The sequence below is a fragment of the Anoplopoma fimbria genome, chromosome 22 (assembly GCF_027596085.1).
Source record: "Anoplopoma fimbria isolate UVic2021 breed Golden Eagle Sablefish chromosome 22, Afim_UVic_2022, whole genome shotgun sequence".
Lineage (NCBI taxonomy): Eukaryota > Metazoa > Chordata > Actinopteri > Perciformes > Anoplopomatidae > Anoplopoma > Anoplopoma fimbria.
Genome location: NC_072470.1, coordinates 8980515 through 9003194, shown reverse-complemented (window position 1 = coordinate 9003194; position 22680 = coordinate 8980515). Strand labels below are relative to the sequence as shown.

General features: G+C 40.9%; 1 protein-coding gene across 1 annotated transcript; it reads left to right on the top strand.

The window, feature by feature from the left end:
- The first annotated feature begins 8580 nt into the window (after positions 1–8580).
- On the top strand, positions 8581–22632 carry mrps9 (mitochondrial ribosomal protein S9). The gene is made up of 11 exons (XM_054624016.1): positions 8581–8710; positions 8818–9000; positions 13946–14008; positions 14514–14544; positions 14623–14702; positions 18178–18263; positions 18429–18504; positions 18615–18783; positions 20642–20750; positions 21415–21584; positions 22268–22632. Exons 1-11 carry the CDS (start codon positions 8612–8614, stop codon positions 22357–22359), a joined length of 1158 nt encoding a protein of 385 aa, XP_054479991.1. The 5' UTR covers positions 8581–8611; the 3' UTR covers positions 22360–22632.
- The last annotated feature ends 48 nt before the right edge of the window (positions 22633–22680 follow it).

The window sequence follows — 22680 nt, the reverse complement described above, 5'->3', positions numbered from 1 at the left end:
TTGTTTGCTGCTAAAACCAGAGCACATCTTGTAGTTTCATGGTTGTTTTGAAACTACAACTATTTTCTTTATAGCAAACGCCTGATTTAAACAATTTAACGTGCTCGTCCTAAATGCTCGTCTCAGAACGCGACTTTTACACGTCAGCAAACACAGAGGTTGCTTGCACTCCAAACACCATTCCAATGGCTTCCGCTGCCGTTTAAAAGCTTTGCTCGCTGAAATAAAAGTAATTAATTGGTGTTATACACCAAGGACATAATTATCTTTTCCAGTAACTGGCACATATTTAATTACCAGTAATTGTTCCCCGAGCCTTGTTCAAAAGTGTTGCGCTGCCAGACAGTTCTGATATATTATACACTAATCCTGCACTTGATACTCAGTCAATTAGGAAATGTGTGTCAAAGAGCAATCATGTAAACAGCATCGTGGAACACACACACACACACACACACACATACATCCTTCTGAGACACGACGCCTACATGGGCCTTCGTCAGTGTCCACACACACACACACACACACACACACACACACACACACACACACACACACACACACACACACACACACATCTGTCTCACCGCTCTGCACTTTGTTTCCCTCCTCAGGGTATAAATCCCTACCTATCCCCATTCCTTCCCAAGGTGTTAATGCCTGCCAGATTGAAGGAAAAGTAATTTGAGATCATTTCGCAACAAAGGCCGCAGATACTGATTAACACGGGGGCTACTTTTCTAGCCAAGTGGTGCGGTCCCATTTTATAAAAAAAAAACCCAAAAAAAAAAACCATTGTGAGCTAAATTTACTCCCCCTGTGCCTTGGGGGTGTGTGGGGGCCAGAGGCTGCAGTGGGGCCCTTGAACATGAGAACAGGGTTTAATAAGTAAACAGAAGAGGCTTTCTGATCAGCGCGTATTTGCCTAGCCGAGCCCCCGGTACGCGCTACTAGCTGATTAGCCCTGCCGATTGTACCTTGTAATTGCAGTGCCTTGACCCCCTCTAGGCAAATATTAGATTTTAGCGGTTTAACCTTTCCAGTCTTCAGAGCGGGGTAAATTGCCCAACCAGATGTTAAGGAGCCCAGCGGTACTCTGCAGCCCTTCTGATCAGCAAAGGGAGGAAAAAAACTTGCAGATTGAACCTTTTTCTTTTTAATATTGTCTCAATTTCCTCTGGCCTTTCAAGCTGATTTCTCGCAGCGGTTTTCCTTCCTCAACAAAATGCTTATACTCCCATCCTCTGATGTCAGGTTACAAGCAAGACATATTATTCAAAATCAGTCCAGTCACAGTCATTAGTGGGGGGACAAATGATCAATGAAAAGATCAATGGTAGATATTAACCTAGCAACTAGTCCCCTCGGTTCAATCACTCCAGCAATTTGTCACCTGGTGAGGTGCAGCTCATCTATTGAACAGGTCCTTTTTCCAAATGGTACTGGAGGAAATGCAACTTATTTACATGTAAAGAGTTATACTTACTACCCTTAAAATGCACCAAATGTGTGTACAGTTTGTCATTGTGCAAAAATAAAAGAAAACAGAAACGGATACTGTAAAATTATTATATTTTTCATCTAAGGTAGTTTGTAACAGACTACCAAGACTGCTGCGTTTAAATTTTGAATGCAACCGAGTTCTCCATCATCCAACGAGGTGCAGATAGAAGATTAGAAGTATTTTACAATGCAGCGGAGAGAGAACAACAAATTGCAAACAAAGCGACGGGGTAGTAGATGTCATCAAACTGCCTCAAATTCCAGCACGAGGTCAAATGAGCAGCAATTATACAATCCCATTCCTCAGATACAAAGCATTGTTTTCCTCTCTGTAATAAGGCAGTGATTGATGTGCGACTGCATGCGAGAGCCTGCTGGAAGCGTCCGTCCAAGATGAAATGGAAACAATATGAAAACGTTCTCTGAAGGGTTGGGTTTTTTTGATCCAGCCCCGGCATTTAAAAAATTCACCCAGATATGTAAATCTCCCTCGAACCGCAAGCCAAACAGCTGTGCCTGGTTTCCATCATTCTTTGCGAACCTGTAAGTGTCTGTGCAGCCAAAACAGGCAGCTACTGCTGGACCGATTAATACAAAACTTCCATCCCTGCTTAATTCATATTCTTATATGTGGCAAAACCTCAGAGCTTGATTACAGCATGGAAAGCGTAGATGTAAATGTGCTTGTTCCCATTGGTGCTTTCTGTTTTTTTATGCTTTCACACATGCTTGTTTGAGTCTACGGGCCTTTAGGGAGCCTCTGCAGACTGAGACCATTATGGGAAACACTTTCGGACAGGACAGGACGAGACCAGGATGGTGGAGGGGCAGCGGAAGTTTTTCTTGGGTCATTCCCAGACGTTTTCCAGAGATCTCGGGTTTCTCCCCCGTCCAGCGCCGGATCCAGCTCCTCTTCCTCCCCGACAGGCCGGCTCAGGACTGGCAGCTGCGTCTCCAGGCCCCGGCTCACCCCGCATGTAATAGTTTCCTTCCTCCCCTCACCTGAAAAAAGAGTCGGATGGAAGAAAAGGGGAGGAAAATAGTCATCTTTTCATCCCAGAGATGGACTGAAGTAACCCTTCAGCTGGAGAGGAAACCCAATACTGCCTTCAGCTCGCCGTCTGAGACGACAGAGAGGAGAGGGCAAGGGGAAAAGGGGGGCAACCAAAGTGGTTCCATGTGAGAAATGGAAGTGAAGTCTGGGAAAGACAGGGATCCACACCCTGAACACCCCTCCCTTTCTACTCCCACTCCTTCCCTACTCAAAAACCACCTTACAGAGTCCCATCGCTGTAGACACCAGACAGACATCAGTCTGCTCTTGTTTATTCTGATTAGAGCTGTTTTGCCCTCTTTTATAGACCTTCAAATCCATTATTTTCTGTTTATACGCTGTATATGATTGAGGAATATTAACCTGGTAGATTTCTATTTCTTATGATTAAATCAAAAGGTCTGGACCTTGGGATGGATTTCTCCACGCACCTAACGACCCAAGGCCAAACGGCCAAGAGTATATCTACAGAATATCACTGAAAGAGACACAAACCAACCAGGAAGACACTTAAAAACTACCACAAAGAAACAAAAAAACAACTAAAAATAGATTCGAAACAGCTGTAAAAAGACACAAAGAGACTTACAAAAACTATGAAAAGGGGCAAAACAATTACAAAGTGACACAGAACAACCACAAAGAACACTAAACCACAGAGAGATGCATAATTACTACAAATAGACACAAAACAACAACAACTCAGAGGATGAACAACCATAAGATCTGCATGTCTGTGCTCAGGGGCCCATTGTCTCATAATCTGTCTCATAATGTCTCATTTAAAGTGTTTTCTATTATGTGCTTTGTCTTCTATTGTGTCCTTCTATGTGACTTATGTTCTTTGGGGTTCTACACACTACTCTGTTTTTCCTTCCTGTCCTATTCTGCTCCACTCTTTCTTCCCACGCTCTTCTGCACTTTACTATATTCTTGTTATCTTTAATTTGTTTCATCTTTGTGTCATTTATTTGCATGGTGTGCTGTTCTATTGTGTTCTAACTTTTTATGTTCCAGTGCTTTTTGTTCTATTTTATCATAATTCTCTGCTCCTTTTTATGCTTTTCAACACTGTGCACTTCTATTAGATTCAGTCACAGTGTGCTCTGTTCTGACTGTTTTCTGTCTTAATATGAAACTCCTAGAAACAGAAGCAGCAGCAGCAGCAGCAGCTCGGGTCTGTTCAGGTAGCTTTCTCCCCTGTGGAGCCGCTCTGAGGAGGAGGCCTAATATCTGCAGACATCTATGGCCACCGACCAATCTGTTGCACGCTCCGTTCATTTCACGCGCTGCCAGAAGTGCTTTGTAATTATCCTGATATTGATGAAGGCTGATTCCAGCAGGTAATCGCTGGCAGTTCAGCTGTTTTTACGCATCTCAGCAAAATGTCTCTATCCATTACCAGTGGCAAATTAATTTCCACTCAATGACCATACTTGTTGATAATCTACCAATTGGTTTGTGTGTGCGTGAGTGTGTGTGTGTGTGTGTGTGTGTGTGTGTGTGTGTGTCTGTGTGTGAGAATAGGGATCTGTAATCCCTGACAGAGCTCTGAACCGTAGCATATAACTTGGTTTACCTCACACAGAGAAAACTGTGGGTGGTAACTTGACACTGACGCATGAGCTTCTGTATTATTGTATAAGTATACATAGTTTTATTGGCAGTACTCTATATTGTAGTAACGGCACAGTGGCACTAAAATGATAACAATAGAGGTAGTGATTATAGTAACAGCATTATGCTAGCAATAAAATAACATAGAAAGAAAAGGAAAAGGAAAAGGGAATAAAAATATATTTAGAGCTTTGAAATTTAATGTGAAAAAAGGAATGGAATAGGATAGAATAGATATGGGAATAGAAACTGGAATCAATGGTAAGATGAATGGGGAAATCAATGGGAATATTATTATAAATCAGAATGGGGAAGGAAATAAATGTGAATAAAATGTTAAGGAAGTAGAATTAGAGAGAGAGGAATAGAAATAGGAAGAGAAATGTGAATTTGGAATGACAATATAAATATTATGTATGTATTGCGTGCATGTGTGTGTGTGTTTACAGGGTGAGACTTCCTCTGTGGTGAGATCAGTGTGATGGTGAGCTTGGCTCATGGTGATGGTAACAGGTGAGTATTAGCGAATCAGTATTTTCTGTTTTCCCTTTATTTTACATGCACAACCTTCACACATTTTATGAAACCTGAGAAATGTAAAAGAATGACATTAAATCTGTTTAAAATCACATTTGCACTTCTCACCAACTCATGAAGGCACCAAAGGTTATACACTATGAAGTGGATGTTGTGTTTCACATTAGAGCAGCTGTGACATTTGTAGAGGAAATTGAACCCGTGTCAGTGTTTGTGTCTGGCTCTTCAATGACCTGCAGGAGGAATGGATCCCCTAAACTTAAAGAGGTAAAACAACAGCACTAAATCACTGAGCTGAGCCACACAGGAACAATATACCTTATCTTTTTATGAAGTTTGTCGGCAGAGAAATATCATACAACACTGACTACAGTCTAACACAAATCATGACTTCCCTCTTTTAAGGAGCACTTGTTTTGATATACTTAGATTTCTTTTTGCAGATTGATGCCTCTGTTGTGTACTCTAAGATCAATATCACAAAGAAGCAGCTAAGCATATTAAAGATGTGTGAATCCTGGTATGAATGACCACTCATACTTAAATATGTGCATTGTGGTGTATTGGAGATCCCTTCCACCATGGCACTAAGGGTAAATAAATACGCCTTAAGAGAGTAAATGAGCTTGAGCAAAGTGGCCCTTTGAGTCCCCATGTTTGTGGAGCAACCATAATGGATTCTTTAGAGCCGTGAACGGTTTATAGGCATGACAGCCATGTTTCGGCACGATGGGCTTATCCCTACGCAAGGCGCTAAGGATATTAGGGAATCAGCGTAAAGCAGCATGGAAATGATGACTGGAGCAAAGCCTCAGCTCGCTGGTATTATAAGCCCTCAATTCTCCAGCACTCCATCCTTGGGAAAGAAGGGGGGAAGGAGCGGACTTGGCACAGCTCCACGGTGTGATATCCTCCATTATTTCTTTCTCCATCTCTGTTTAAGCCACACAATTAAAAGGATGCTACTCACTCTGGGGATGGAGCAAATTTGAGAGGAGGTCAATGTCGCCTATCGTGGTGTTTCCTTTTCAAGAAAGGTGCTGGAGCTCCTTGTTGTCCATATGGAGATCTGATGGAGCAGTTGGATGAGAGCCAGCTTCTCTAATGCCTGGCACTGAGCTGCAGCCTCATATCAGCCATTGACGGCACATGCCAAGCATGAAAACAGACGCCCATAAGGTTCCCTAAATTAAATCCCTTTACTTTCACGTCATTGCTCTGTTACCACTGCAAAATCAGCATTTTCACATGCATCTTTACATTTTTAGTTCTCATTAACAAAGTATAGTTTTCATTATTACTTGTAAAACAAAAACATTGCAGTCATCACACTGTCAGGATACTACGGTAAGGTGGAGGGTTTACCTAAGTCCACCGTGAGCTCAGCAAACGAACATCTCCACCCAATCCACCCACGGTGGCTCGCCTGTCAGAGACGGGCCACAGCAGAAGGATGATTAATGTCCCACCTCTCACCCCCCACTGTAAATTAGAGAGCGTGGGTCGAAACTATTTTTCTTAGTGAGCAGCCCGCTCGTGGCTAAAAAAACGGGGCAAACACTGTTTATCATCTGCCCGACGACAGCCCTCCTCGGGGCAAATTAACCACACGGCCGTATCGACTGGCACGGGCCGGGAGTCAGTGCCCCTTCACTTTGATTAATCTCCCTGTGTTCCTGTTCCAACTCTATCAAAGTAATCTAAGTGAAGACGCACAGCATTGATCTGTAAGCACAGCATACTACTGTGCCGAAAACACACACGCACACTGAGAGGGAAAGACAACACAACAACTGGAGATTCTGCTCAAGTTGTGATTAACCAAAGGAAGGTTATTTGCATGCATTGTAATTGGAAAAAACATATCCGAAATTGTAACTTAAGAACTAAAATTAAAAATGACCTGATTTTGAGATACAATGTCAGTTTGTGCCTTGTAATTCAGCTCATAACCGACAACTTTTCATGTCAGATATGACAAGAATTTAATTTAATAGAGCACAACAGAGAACAAAGATACAGATGGTGTTTCAAAAAGTCAAAATGGTCCAATAGATTCTGATAAGAAAATATCCTAATTCTGTTTAGGCGGAAAGAAAACAGGGAAAACATTGTTTTTTCATGCACTGGTTAGAGATTTTTGGCTATTTGCTTGAATAACATGTTTTAAAAGTGGAAAGAAAACATGCAAAATACACATTAAGGCGTATTTTGGATGCACATAAACACATAGGACATAATTTGTAGTCTTTTTTTATGATAACTTCTGACCCACTAAATTTAGAGGGTGAAAATCAAACATTAACATTTGACTTAAATATTTCCCCACTTCTTCAAAGCAGCATTAACTCAGACGTAAAAAGTATGCATGATGACATGGAGGCAAACAAACCATAAACAGAGAGGCACCTGACCTTCTGCTGCAGCATCCAGAGTGGGAGAACTGTGGTCATACAGAAGATATGTTGAGGTATAAACAGCCTTCAATCGTTCCACGGAGGAATGAAGAGAAGTTTGGCGAAGGTGGCAGCTTGAGCTCATTTATCCAGGAAATCCACACAAAATGTTGTGTTAATCCATCTCTGCACTGCCCGGCACTGACTGCACAACATATGCAAAACAATCTGTTTTTATGTGTAGCCTTGCCAACGTGTTTGGCAGACAGTGACTGAGCATTTTTCATTGTGTTATTTCTGATAACTCATGTGAATCGGCTGCTTTAAATCCTGTGGCGTGACACTTACAGTACCCCTGCTATTGTCAGTGATTTTTACATGGAAGACAGATGGTGCTCGCATGCAGTTCGCATTAAACCGGACAGGGCATAGCCTTACATGTGTTATTGGGGCACTGGGGTCAAAGTGGTTTCAGAGGGTTGTGTTTTATTAAGACCTGCTTGTGTGCACAAAAAATGACGCCTGACATGGTGATTATGTGGTGTCAGTTAACATATTTTTGTTTAATGATCTTTTTACTGCAGATTTCTGATGGTAAAGAAGTGAAAGTGACTTTAGTGTTTTATTTAACCTGTATACAAACAAGTTTAAAGTATAAGATATAAGCGATGGCTGTTTTTAATTTATAACAACAAAAAAGTACATGAGGAATGGTTTTAGTGTGCCGGATCACTGCAGATTTTGCTTTTAGCTGCACCATGTGGTCAGCATGTTTTGTATTTCCATGATCATGCTGAACAACACACGGTTTCAATGAGTTTGACATTCTGATGTGATGTGGACGGATTAAAAAAAAAAAGTGTAATTGAAGCAACAAATACATCACAATACTCAATAGTATTCGTATTAGTTTGTTTCTGCACTGTACTTTTGCTCTGGTTTATGCTCTTAGATGCTTGTTTAAGAAAGGAGATGCACTTGTGACTTCTGGTGACTAGTAGTTCTCTTGAATACCTATGTTGAATACACTTATTGTAAGTCGCTTTGGATAAAAGCTTCTGCTAAATGACTGTAATGTAATAGTTTTAAAATGTTCTATGACAAATGACAAATGTAAAGCAAGTAAGCAAAGTAAAAATGTGTAAAGTACACATTTTTACTTTGCTCATTTGTCATTTAAGGCAGATTATGCAATTTTGTATTCTTCTTTAATTTGGCTTGGGTTACTTAGTTCATTATGTTCTTAATTTTTGTGCTGTTTATACAAATTTGTATTTACATCATTATCCACAGCAGCAGCAGCTTTATTTTGAAATAAAAGTCAATGTAACAATTTAATTTACATTTCTAACATGACAATTTTGAAGCAGGTAAAACAATTTTTGTTTTGCGATTTCCGCCTATGTTTTCTGATTATTTGTTTTATTTTGTATTTCATAAATCGAGTCGCTTGTTTATGACGTGTGACGACTTCCGCCTCTGACGTCATCGCCGCCCAGACAACATGGCGGCGTCCAGCGTTAGAACCGTGGGATCGATCTTGGGGAGATGTGGACGCCACAGCTCGAGTTTGAACACAGTGTCTTCGCAGTTTGGTCGAAAGGTGAAGTATGAAGTCGTGTTGATGAAACACACTCGTAGAAACAGAGTCGGAACGGACAAACACCGACGTCCTTGAGCTCACATGTCCCCCCTTTCCCTCCCTCTCAGGTCCTGAGCAGGCAGATATGCGTGAGCTCGGCCCTCCAGAGAAAGAACCTGGCGGCTGCAGGGCCGGAGAAGTTCACGATGGAGTTCATCCAGAAGCAGGTGGAGGAGTTTAACATTGGGAAACGCCACCTGGCTAACATGATGGGGGAGGACCCGGAGAACTTCACCCAGGAGGACATAGATGTGAGTGAGCTGTGCTTTACTGCATACATGCAAGTGTATGTGAGTGGTTTTCATGTACCCTCTTTTTTTTGTCTTCAAATTGAGGGATAAGTGGCTCAGAATTAAGCACGTTTTATTACAGATTTTATGAAACTTATTTAAAACCATCATATTGTACATTCACTTGTATATGTCAGCTTGTTGAGCCGTGTATTGCAGGGTGACATGAGTCCCAAACACTGGATGCATTGCCTTAAGTTAGGGTTACTTTTATGTATGCTGTGAGTGATTGCACATTAAAGAGGGAAAAACCTTCTTGTATATATTTTTAGTTTGCCCCGAAGTGTGTTTCACATCCCTTGGGTTGCAGCTGAAGTGTCAAGGGATGAAGTATCTTCTATTCTTTAAGAATACAACAAAGCAACACATGAACATAGTGAATTGCACACATGTAATTGTAGTCAGAGCTATCGTGCCCTTGATGAAGCAGGGATATTATACACCAGTTTATACACGTGTTACTTCAGCCTGGATCAAGTGTTTAACTTCTTTCTTTTTGTCTGATATTGTAGTTTTATCTTAGTTTGTCAAATATCTTTGTTCATATGCTGCAAACACCACTCCTTTCACGTGATTGCCGCCTTAATGTTGTTGCGGGATCGCGGTTGTTAGGCCAGATAACCAGAATATACCCTTTGGTGTGTTGAGCTCGCTTCGTAGTTCAGGCCCCAGGCTGACTAATATTGTAGAATTGTTCTGCATTCATACTGCTCTAATCCACTTTTATTTTTTGGTTGTATGAGCAAAAATCCACATTTTCACAGGTGTATTAGTCAGTTTGTTGCAGCTTCTCTTTAATAATGTGATATGGTAAGAAGTGCAAAATCTGTGGGCAAATTGATTATAATTTATACCAACACTTTTTACTGATATTTATCACCATTTAAAGGTTAAAGCTTGTGATATTGATGTTTTTCTTATTGTCAACAATGAGCCTGTTGCAGTGGGTGACATGTTCCACCATGAACACACACACACACACACACACACACTATTCTATTTTGACTTAACTCACAGATACACCGTCCTGCTGCTGCAAATACTTACTAGAACACCAAATGTGGAGGAAAAGCTGTTTGAGGAAAAGTGAAACTATTAAGTATTTGTGGCATATTTTTTAGCGCTACTGTAGGAACCAATAGGATGGTAGCTGAGTGACAAAGACAGGGTAGGATAGTTTGAAGGCAATGGATGTATACTAACGCATTTTTGATCTTTTCTTGAATTTGTCACAATAGGGAATATTGCGCTTTTATGGTCACAAAAAGAAAGATTTGTTGCTGCTACTTTTGAATTAGTAATTAGTAATGTTCACTGGTTCCGGAACCAGTGAACATCCAGGGACAGGACATTGAGATTGTGCAATCTTATAAGTACCTGGGTGTTCACTTGAACAATAAACTGGACTGGACTAATCATTCAAAGGCACTTTACAAAAAGGGTCAGAGCAGACTCTATCTGCTGAGGAGACTGAGGTCCTTTGGAGTGCAGGGAGCACTCCTGAGGACCTTTTTCAACTCTGTGGTGGCATCAGCCATTTTTTATGCAGTGGTCTGCTGGAGCAGCAGCATCTCGACAGCCGACAAGAAGAGACTCAACAAGCTTGTCAGGAAGGCCAGCAGTGTGCTGGGGTGTCCACTGGATACGGTGGAGGTGGTGGGAGACAGGAGGATGATGGCCAAGCTGTCATCCCTGATGAACAACACCTCTCACCCCATGCAGGACACCCTGGCAGCTCTGTGCAGCTCCTTCAGCCACCGGCTGCTTCACCCCCGGTGTGTGAAGGAGAGGTACCGCAGGTCCTTCCTTCCTGCTGCTGTCAGGCTGCACAACCAGCTCTGCTCCCAGCAGACCACATGACACATGACAATAAAAACCTGTGCAATACAATACACTGTGCAATAATAGTTATAATAGTTTTTCTGTCTGTAAATATAATATTTCAGTTATTGTTGTTTTTCTACTGTTTCTTATTGCTTATTTATAATACTTGTTTTTTTATTTCATTTTTTATTTTTATCTTGTCTTTCTTTTACTATGTCTAAGCCTGCAAATTTCCCTGCTGCGGGACTAATAAAGGATTATCTTATCTTATCTTATTAGAACTGAGGCAAAGTCTAACAGAGGCCATGTGTTGTCTCATTTTGTTGCCTTATCGTACTTAAAAAGAGCTCCTGTGCAGTTGATGTTTACAGGCAGGAGTTTGTTTCATAGACAAATAAAACGGATAAACATGGCTACAAAGTATTGTTACATCTCTCTTAGTGGACTGTCAGATAGCCCACCAACATTTATCATCCTGAGCTGGACTTTAAAGCCACAAAGCATTTTTAAACATTGATTATTTGCTGGATAGTTGTATTTTAAAGCTCTGTGGTCTCTTCACATCATCATTATCATTATCATCGGTGCTCCACCAGCATCAGGCAGGTGTGGCCACCTCTGGTTAATCCACTGCATCAGGGATATTAGCAACGCCTTCACACACACACACACACACACACACACACACACACACACACACACACACACACACACACATGCTTATTCCAAAATTTTGGCAATACATTAGCCCCTCACTGCTCCAACCATTTAGCTTGATTTCCCACTGTCCCTCACCCAGTCCCCCAGTGTCCCTCACACATAATGAAGAGAGCTGTTGGCGCCGGGCTGTGAAAGCCAAAGCGACGGGTAGCAGCCCAAACCTGGATGTGTGGAGGGGAAGGGGAACATTAGGGAGGACTGGAGAGGTGCGGAGAGAGAGACCTGATCAATCCCTCCGCGGAGGATTAGAGTCCAGACTCCTCAGGTGTGACGGTGGTAAAGACCCAGGAAAAAAATCAAAAGGACGAGAAATGATCACTGGCCACAGACGCATAAAGAACCATACATTTCTTTAATGACTGAACAAAACTGTGAATCATACAGGAATTCATTAATGTCTTTTATCTTTTTAAGCTTTTAAAAATATGTCTTAAAAAGCCTTTTTGGTGGACAAAGCTGACTGGAGCCAAGATTAGGCCTCCAGTCAGCTTTCAGTGCCGAAACAATTAGTTGATTAATTGATCAGACGATAGACCACAAAAATCCACAACAAGATTGATTATTGATTCATTATGTATGTCCTTTGCGTCTGTATTTGTTCTGATTAATGTCACTCTAAATTGGATATCTAACAAGACTTCAGCAAGGCCTGTAGAAATATAGATTTTTCCTTTGTTTCTTACATTTTGTAAATTTAATGATTAATTAATTAACACAGTAGTTGACAGATAAGTCGACAGTGACTAATCTTTAGTTGTACACTATAATAGTCTCTTCTGTCAGACTCAAAAGTGAGCAATATATGAATTAAGGCTGCAACTAAAGATTGACATAAGTAATTAGTCAGCTGATTACTATATAGATTTATTAATGAATCATTTTGCCTATAAAATAGTTTAAAAAAAACAACCGTAGTGATTTTTCCCAGAGCCCAATTCTTTCAGCCAAATAATTAAATTGCCGCTAAAAAACTTGATTGATTATTTCAGTAGTTGTTAAAAAGAAAATGAATTGTAAGTAATTAAAAAAAAAGTTGTATTTTTTATTTAATTAATTTAGCAAGCATAAAAATGATTAGGATTTGCAGCTTTGTTCTGTTTTTATTTAATCATAAACCACATTTTTTACCCTCACAATTGAAAAGCTGGAACCAGACAGTTTTTTTTCTGCTTGAAAATCACTTCATTTTCTTTCCATCAATTTAACAATTCATGGGCTAAATGTTTTGAAATGATTAGTTGATTCTTTACCATGTGGTTGTGTTGACTACATCAGACTTTTTAGCTTATATGTATTTATGTTTTTACATGTATATATTGAAGCTTTGTATCTCGTTTCCTTTTGTCATGAGATGCTGTTGTGATTTTGTCACCAGGCTTGTTAAAAATATAACATGATTGATTTCACCATGTCGTTCAAATTTGTAAAAATCCGACTCCCCCCTGTGCTGTGGAGCTGCTCGGTTTAACGGGTGACGGTTGGACTCTTTCCTCCTCTGTCATTCCATTCTCGCCCCCCAGGGATCTCTGCCATATTGAGCTGAGACTCTTGGGACACACAGGTGTGTCTTCATCTGTTCCCGTCTTTCCCCTTTTCCTCTTTTCTTTTTACCCTTTAACTTCTCTTCCTGTCTCTCACACCTTTACTCACACACACACACACACACACACACACACACACACACACACACACACACACACACACACACACACACACATCTCTCGACCAGCCCTTTTTCTTCCTGCTCTCCGTCGCTTTGACAACCTTAAAGGCAGCAACCTGCTCCCTCCGTGCAGCACCTGCTGCCTCACTAATTGAACCGACAGAGAGGAAGGAAAAGGGAGGAAGAGGGGAGAGATGGAGGAAGGGGAAGAGATGAACAGACTGTCTTGATGAGTGTGGCGGGGCCAACACACTTTCTGTCTCCCTCTCTTCTCTCACACACACATTTACTGTGACATCTGTAGCCCTGCTAATAACACGGACAAACACACACACACGCACAGAGCAGAGGATGAACTTGGAGTGAACTGTTGGATGTCCACAGTGTCCTCTGCTCACTGTCAACTTGGCCAGAAACTTGTGCCTTTTTCTGCTAGTTTTCTCCTCTAACTCTCCAGTAACACACACACAATCACACACGTACACACACACTCACATCACGCTCGCCTTTTCTTGAACCCGCGAGCAGCTTGCGCCTCCTCTGTCCCTTTCACTGTCGTCCGTGGGTGTGACCTCCGTTGTTCGGACATGTCAGCGTTGTCATGATCTGCCACCGACGCATCGCTCAAACTGCCATTTTCTTTTCCTGTTAATTAATTATTTATTAATTTATTTATTTATTTTCTTCTCTCACCAACAGAGGAGTATCGCGTACCTCTTCCCCTCCGGCCTGTTTGACAAGAAAGCCCGGCCCCTCATGAAGGTACGTCTGTGTGGGTTGGACCCGTATAAACTTCACTTTTTACTATTATTGTGTAAGGCTGACATTTGGTTTAAAGGCTATAAATTATTAGATTTTAATTATATAAATCCCTTTTTAATTGAATGTAACTTCAATTTTTAACCTATATTTATCAACGTTTTTATTCTACAAATAAAGAAATTACAAACAAATGAAGATCCATAAAATGGACATGTACTCAAATTACATAAAAAAAACATGAATGCTGGGTGTTAAATAGATCATACATTTCATAAATATCGGGAATATCTATATACATGCATCCAGCTAATCCCTCAACTGGACCTGCTGACCTGAAATCACCCTCCCTGGCTTAGAGAAAAAAAATGTCATGCTTAAAGAGTGCACATTATTTTCTCCTATTCTCTCTCGATAATCCTCAGAAAAAAAGCCCATAATGTGCATTTCTCTGTCCTGCATGTTTTATTTGACTTCACACCAAAATCTCCTCTGATTTAATTTACAGCATCCAGAGGAAATATTTCCACGACAGAGAGGTATGTAATCTGTGCAATTATGAACGTTTACATTATGTTGAGTATTGTGATAACTGACTTCCTGTCCTGTCTTTGAAGCTGTCCAGTGGGGTGCAGACGGCCGGCCGTTCCACTTCCTGTTCTACACCGGCAAACAGTCCTACTTCTCCCTGATGCATGTGAGTACTGCAGCTGAAGCACAAAGCCCTGTCAGGTTTTTATGGGAGGTGGAGGTAAATCTTCATCCAGCTCGAGTCCCTTGTTCTCCCCTCCCTCCCTCCCTCCCTCCTGCACCCTCGGGTCATATCCTATTCAGACAGAGTGAGTTGAGAGAAGCCTGCGCTGTCCCCGAGGAGAGGCAACGTCAGATCCTCTTTTCCACATGGAGAGCTACAGCTGAATAGAGCCGGGGTGAAAGAGAGGTGGGAGATTAGAGGGAGGTGAGATGGGGGAAGGAAGGAGGGAGGGAGGGAGGGAGGGAGGCGTCAAAGGTAGTCCGCTTTTAAAGGAATACCTGCCTCTACCTGAGCTCCAGAGGTGAGGAACAGTGAGCTGAAATTGTTTATTTTTAAATCAGGCAATTTTAGGAAATCACATCATCTAGCCTTTTTTTTTTTTTTTTTTTAAGATACTGATATAAATATTTTGGAAATAAAATAATCCAATTACAATAAATCAGCTGGTGGTAATATTTTGTTTTAAATGTTGTATTTGTGAAGCAGCATTTCCCAAGATTACAAAACATGCTTTGTCTCCATATTTTAAAAGTCACAGGGAAAAAAATAATAAAGAAAATAAATTAATAAATAATACAATAACAAAACAAAAAAACTAAAATATGTACATATATATCAATAAATAAGTAATGAAATCTGTAATATTTATTATAATAATAAATGAAATAATACAAATAATGTAATTATCCTTAAAACACTTATAATGACAATATTACTGTAACTTGTATAACTTCCTCAACAAAATGTCTTTTTAAAATGAAGGTCATGGTACATGCTAAGCAGGACATTTTACAGTTGCGTGCAGTTGTCTTTATAGTATTTTTAAAATGACCTCATGTTTCAAGGCAAGCCAGTTAAAGAGAGTGAGATGTTGAACAAAAACAAAGAGTCCACATTATTTTTATATTTCAGTGACTACAGAACAGTCACCGTTTTAAAGCAAAGTGAAGTCAGAGTCCTACTAGGCAGAACTGTGATAAGAAATATATGGAAAGACGAGTAAAAGAAAGAATTTCTTGTCTTTAGACCTTTTTGAAAACTAAATGAACCAACAGGGGGCACCAAAAATCCAACACTCACTGTGATGAGAACATTAAAAGACGTTTTAATTTAGTATTTGAACGTATAAATGATAAACTATAAAACATAAGAGAGAAAAAACAAAACACTGAGCTCCCAAACATAAACACTAGATAAACATGCAGTCATGTGTTGGGTGAGATGGAGGAAATTAAACAATGTTCAGTGTGTTTTTGTGTCCAGGATAGAAATCGTGTTTGAGGTGTGGCACGTCTGGCTTGTCAGGCTTTGTCCCCCACTGGGGGGGAGACTCTTCCATGGGGATTTTAGGGGGAAGGGGAGAAGGGGGTACTGCTGCAACATTCACACTGCTCCTCACCTCAACAGACCTTTTCCTCTTCCTCCTCCACCTTTTGTTGTTGTCACACTGTTCCTGTCTGCTGCTGACCTTGTTCAAAGACGTTTCACAGATGAGAGGCGTGTGTCTGTATCTAAAAACGCAGAGCGGGGGGGTGCTCTCACTTCTTGCGCTTGCGCACACACACACACACACACACACACACACACACACACACACACACACACACACACACACACACACACACACACACCCATTGTGCCCTGCAGCCGCAATCTGCACCCCCTGCTGTTGGATTAAATAGGTATGTCAGACATGTCTAAGAGCTCATTCTGCAGGTTTGCATGATTGGAGGCTCAATCACTCCTTTTTACACTTGTGTTTTTTCCTTCTTCCACCTTTTCCTCTTCCTTCATTCAGGTCCATTTCACCACCCATCCCTGACACACACACACACACACACACACACACACACACACACACACACACACACACACACACACACACACACACACACACACACACACACACACAGTGTTTCCAGGAGGGGGCAGTGGCGTGTAAAGCAGCCTCCCCGGTCGGCTGCTCTTCTCTGGCTGTCGTTGGGCTCAGCCAGCGTGGCACATTAACCCGCTCACTGCTCCACTGAGCCCTTTATGGCCTCCACCCCGGGGAACCTGGAACCCCCCCCCCCCCCCACTTTAACCTGTGCATATCAAATAAATACACAAACATCCAGGAGTAGATTTCCTCCCAGAGAGCTTCTTTTTCTTAGCATTTAAAAAGCTTCGTTCTCTCATAGCTGCAGCCGTTGAACTTGAAGGAGTTGCCGTGCATATAAAGACTTTTTGAATAGAAAGAGTGGAACTCTAGTTGTCTGTCTCTGTGACAACCTCGACTTAAATGTATCCAGATACTGCTTCTCTCCTCTTTTCATCCAGCCAATCCATGCGAATGATTCCTCTCCATTGTCATTCCCAGTGTTTGCAAACGTGTAACGCAAAAAAAAAAAAAAACCCTCATCCACTCTCCTCCTGACTCCTCTTTTTCCTGATTTTCTATTACGCTTTTTGCAAAGAAAATTGGTTTTTGCTTGATGTTTGCTTTTTTTTTTGTACACCACCCCCCCTTCCTGCTCCTCCCGTACCCCTCTGTCGCTGGTCGGAGTGGCAGCGGATTAGGCACACTCTATCAAGAAGGAATTAAACAAACATCTGGTGAATAATTGACGGGGAAATGAGTTCCCACCCAGGCTCTGGGTGGCTGAGGTAGGGGGGGGCCTGCCTCAGGGGACGTGACCAGCATGCCCACCCTCTCCACCCCCCACCCTCCGTCCGTCTTTGCCCCTCGCCGTGACACACTCATTCACAATGAGAGAGTGATCTAATGACGAGAGAGCCCCGAAACTGTCCTGTCATTTATTTAGTTTGCTTTTCTTTCCAGCTTTGCTTCAGGCCGAATACAGACACAGGTGCCTCGGTCAATTCAGTCCACAAGCTGTGAAGTATAACACATGATTAGATTAATTTTTTTATTATTGCCATTCGTCACGAGCAAACAAAACACCTTAAATTACTTTATATACGCCACATCCAAACTGCTTCCATATTAATTTATCCAAAAATCTCTAGGAACTAAATTCATTGGTCAAAAAACATTAATACACATAATACTGAAGAGATCTGAATAAATGTGAATTAAAAAAAACTATCTTCTCCTTTTTCATGCTTTTGAGACAAAGTTAGTAATTTTTTTGAAACATTTTATGGAAAATAAACTTGTATAACTTTAATTATTTGTACAGCACAAGAGTCATATCCCAATATGTCAGAGCTGACTGAAATATACACATTTCCCAATGTATACGCATTAAATATAGTCTGGGTCAAACTGCATACTGTAGTCGTAAATATGACTGACCCAATTCAATTTTCCTACCATGTTAAACCCACCAGGAATGGGGGAATCTGTTTTTCTGTGATGTGTTTTGTGTAAGAATGTGTCATCCTGAATGTTGTATGTGTTTGATGCATTTTACAGGAATTGTACGGCAAAACCCTGAAGATAGAGAAGCACCAAGATCGTCTCAGAGCCAAGGGACTCTTCTCCAAGGACCACAAGCAGATGTAAGTAGAGGAGCACTTCAGATACGTGGGAACACAAATACCAGCAGTATTTTTTAGGATGTTTTGGCAACTCTCTTGCAAAGATATCAGTCTTCTTCAGCACTTACACTTTTGATTTTGGACTCTTTTTGGAAAATGAAATGTCTGTGTGTCCGTCTCCATCAGGTCTCTTGGCACAAGCAGGTGGCTCACAAAGGACGAACTGGAAACGCTGCTGGTTGAGTCCATCACAACCCATGATGTAAGAAGTCTATTCCTCCTCTTGTAAACTCGTCTGTCACACTTATTTTGATTTCACTGCAGCAGAGTTGAGTTTAACATACTTAAACGTCTTTTTTATGTTCTCTTCAGTACAATCGCTTCATCCAGTTGATGGAGCGCCTGCTGTCCATGCCCTACTGCGCCACAGAGGAGGGGTTTGTCGAGCGTTACCGCCGGCAACTGGAGGCCCTGTCCAGTAAGCAAATGGTGCCGACACTGGAGCGAGATGAAAGGGGCGTGGCCTTCAGCACCGCAGACGGTAGATACGCACATTTTTTACTACTTGCTTCAGTGTCATTGATCATCCCCACTGATAGGATGTAGATTGGTCACACTGATGGGAAATGGGTGTAGGTTATGTTACTCCAGCCAGATCTTTTTACATTAACTTTAAAAAGATGGTGAAAGAAAATTGTTTGAAATCTACAGGGAGAAACAAACTCGGACTAGTAAGCAGGAAGCCTGACCGGAGTGGCTAGTGAAGTGGTAGGAGGCAGACACGGGAAACTTTGTTCAGAGAACAAAAAGGTGTTTATTTACAAAATGTGACCCTGATACACGTGTAACCAAAATATATATATATATATATATATATATATATATAAAACAAAGAAACAGTTACAGTTTTTCACAATTGTTAACACACGTTTCTCAAAACAATAACGGCTTTCTCAAAACTGCACACACAAAACTGAAAACCTCACACACAAAATGCTAAACCTGACACTCCCTTTGCAAGATGACTCTTTGCCATCAAATCTCTTAACTGTTCACAAAATGGAACTTGTGTTTTCATTTGGTACACACAGCCATATTTTCAAATGACACACACATACCATTCATTGAGTACACATAACTAAGCATTTACAGCACACTGAAGTGCAAAATTGAAAACACAATCATAGAAATGGAACACACCATATGAATGACAACGACTCTGGAGAATGAGCCATTTCTCCTTTTGTAAAATGTCTCAGTGTAGGCCTACTTTTTTCATAGTCAAACATAAAACAGCACACAAATATGCAGCAAAAAAGTTTTATTTCGGTACACACAGAGAACAGTACAGTACAGTACTGTAAACCGGCCTGACAGTCTGGACGTTCCTGAATGTAGCGTGGTCAGAGTGTGATAGCGTTGTTCTCTTGCAAATTGCTCAACAGACCTGAATGTTTAGAGATTTGAATATTTGTGTGTTGTAGGTTGATGCTTTGAGATTTTACTTGAGAAGTGTGTGCAACAACTGAACATTGTGTGTAGTGTTTTGACAACAAGGTGATGTGTAATTGACATCAGAGTGTAAAGAAGGAAAGTCAGAGTCTAATGCAGATAAGGGAGTGTGAAGTAGTGCCAAATTGGGTCGAGCGATTGGTACATGAAGTGAAGGTTGTGCAAACTGTGCCGAATTTTTGCTTTTTGTGTGCTAACAACTGAGAAAAACTGTAACTTGGCTTAACCAAATAAAACTCAACTCATAAAAACTGTTAAGTAAATTTAAACAAACATCACTTGCACACAGCAATGACTTTATCTTACTACAAACCTTCTGATCTAAACCACTTAGATAATTCACCATATATACAGTTATATACTTGCAACCATGCATAAGAGAACATCTATGTGTGTGTGTGTCTGTCTGTCTGTGTGTGTGTGTGTGTCTGTGTCCACTTGGTTTAACCCCATGACATCACTGCTGATGTCATCCAGTGTATAAATAGAGGAAATGTTTGGGCACCTCCTCCTTTTAGACTGTGGAAAACATGGTGGGTATGATAAGTTACAAACATAGATGATTAGTTATTGAACTGCAGAACTGAATCAATAAATACCTAAACCATACAATACCTGTCTGTGTTTACTTTAACCAGTGATGTTGCTGTTATATGATCTGTAATTAAATAAAATACAAAACACAAACAAACCCGGGATAGTTAGTTTCTGCAATGACAGATCATGATGGATTATGGCTAAACAAACAATTGACAAACATGTTTGGATTTATATGGGGACAAATGGTGTTCTCCCCCACGTTGTCACACCAACTAAACACACTTACCTACAGTGACTTCTTAATCTGTTGAAAATGGAGATAAAAGTGTGTTTTTCTTTCGTCTCAGGTCGTAGGAAGACGTCTACCTCCTCTGTGGTTCTTCGAGACAGCGGCTCCGGACGCATCACCATCAACAACCAAGACTACCTGCACTACCTCCCCGTACTACAGGACAGGTAGGAGAGCTGTGTGAGCGTTTCCTCTGTGAGCAATAAAGCTTTTTTTTTCCCCCACATCGCAGCTCCTCTGCTGCCTCGTTTGAAGATTCCTTAAAATGTGATGCGTTTTACTTCCTCCCCCTTCATTTTTTTTTTTTTTTTTTTTTTTTTAAAAAGCAGCTTTTTCACTCTACACAGCCTCGCCTGTTTTTTTTTATTTATCTCCTTGTAGTCAGTTAATTACACAGTTGAGTGATTGTGTGTTGGTGTGTGCGTGAATGTCCAGAGCCCGGTTTTGTCACGCAGTGTGAGGACGAGCTGTAATTGGAGCAGAGAGGTGACAATTGACTTTGTCAGCAGCTAAAGGCCATTCAGCCTGAGACACACACACGCACACACACGCACACAACCTCATCCTTTTCCTGCTGAGTCAGAAGTTATTCTGTAATATGTGGTGGTGAGATTGTAAAAGAAAGCTTTTCACAGCGCTTGGATCCTCTCTGCTTGTCTGAAAAGTCACCCAACCAGACATTAAATTAGCTAAGCCTCCTCCGTTGATACCGCTATCTGTTAAATAGCACACACTCCTGCTCTAACCATTCATTTCATTCTTTCACCTCCCTTTTTATTATCTCCTGGTCATTTTCTCCTTTTTTTTTTTTTTTTTTTTTTTTTTTTAAAGAGAGCAGCTGATGTTCCCGCTTCAGTTCGTGGGCATGCTGGGACGCTTCGACCTGGAGTGCACCGTGAGCGGCGGCGGGCGGTCCAGCCAGGCGGGGGCGCTGCGGCTCGCCGTGTCTCGGGCCCTCCTCAGCTTCCTGTCTGAGGGGGAGGTGGAGACCATGAGACAAGGTGGGACGTCACTTTATTTTAGAGGTGGTTTTGCACCATTTTTTAATCCCTTCTTCAGATATATTAAAGGAAAAACGTTTTTCTCATTTAATGTTTCTGTGGGTTCTTATGCCATTTTATTTTTTAAATTACTTTTAACATAATATTTTTGTCCTTGTGTTTTGTGATTCTGTAATTGTATTTGTTTTTATTGTTTCTTATCTTTAAAAGCATTGATAAGAAATTATTATAATTACCAATTATTTTCCATAGCACACAATGAATATTTCCTGCCTTCCAACCTTCTGATTGTTTTGTGTTTTGAAATTCAACTTGCACAAACTTTAAACTTATTTGTAACTGGTAATCCATACAAATGAGCAAGTTCAAAGTTTAATTATCAAGCAAGAAGTGACTGTTTTACTTGTTTATAGAAATATTCAAGCACAACATTGTAATTTTTTTACTAAATCCATGCTTGTCAAATTATTTCCTTATTAGGTTTTTCAACAGAAATGGCTCATAAAAACAGCCAACCAGTCAAATCTCAGATGTTAGTGAACACATAACACACTGAGATGCAGCTGAACAGAACATAAAATTATTAAAACACATCAATCCAAAAAGCAACTTAGCTGTGCATAGGTGTTGGGTGCATTTTGTCTCATGATTTTATCTTCTTTATTCTTTATTTTTACTTGCAGCTGGTCTGCTGACCCCCGACCCCAGAGTGAGGGAGAGGAAGAAGCCGGGCCAGGAGGGAGCAAGAAAGAAATTCACCTGGAATAAACGCTGAGGAAGAAAATCAACTCCCCTGAACTCTGATATGAAACATTCAGTCTGACTTCTGGTGTTAATGTTTCCCCAGTTTAACTTATCTGTTCCCCAGAAGCCCTGTCACTTCAGTTTATTTAAGCTCTTGGATGAACACAATCAAAGAGAGAACAGGCCGCCATTTTTCAATATGGAACCCCGACTCATCAAGCTGCAGTGAGGCCCTTCAGCCACCAGAGGGAAGTGTGTGTCAAGGAACAAATGAACAAGATGGATATCAATATATTAAAGTTTTTTTTCATATAGAAGTACATGTTTTCTTGGTATTAGTGTTTTTCATTTT

What these genes read in the sequence shown, in the direction of transcription:
- mrps9 (XM_054624016.1), top strand. Translation starts at nt 8,612, where the DNA reads ATGGCGGCGTCCAGCGTTAGAACCGTGGGATCGATCTTGGGGAGATGT. An exon ending in TCACCCAGGAGGACATAGAT is followed by an intron (nt 9,001 to 13,945) that starts GTGAGTGAGCTG and finishes TCTCACCAACAG; the next exon opens with AGGAGTATCGCGTACCTCTT. An exon ending in GGCCTTCAGCACCGCAGACG is followed by an intron (nt 18,784 to 20,641) that starts GTAGATACGCAC and finishes CTTTCGTCTCAG; the next exon opens with GTCGTAGGAAGACGTCTACC.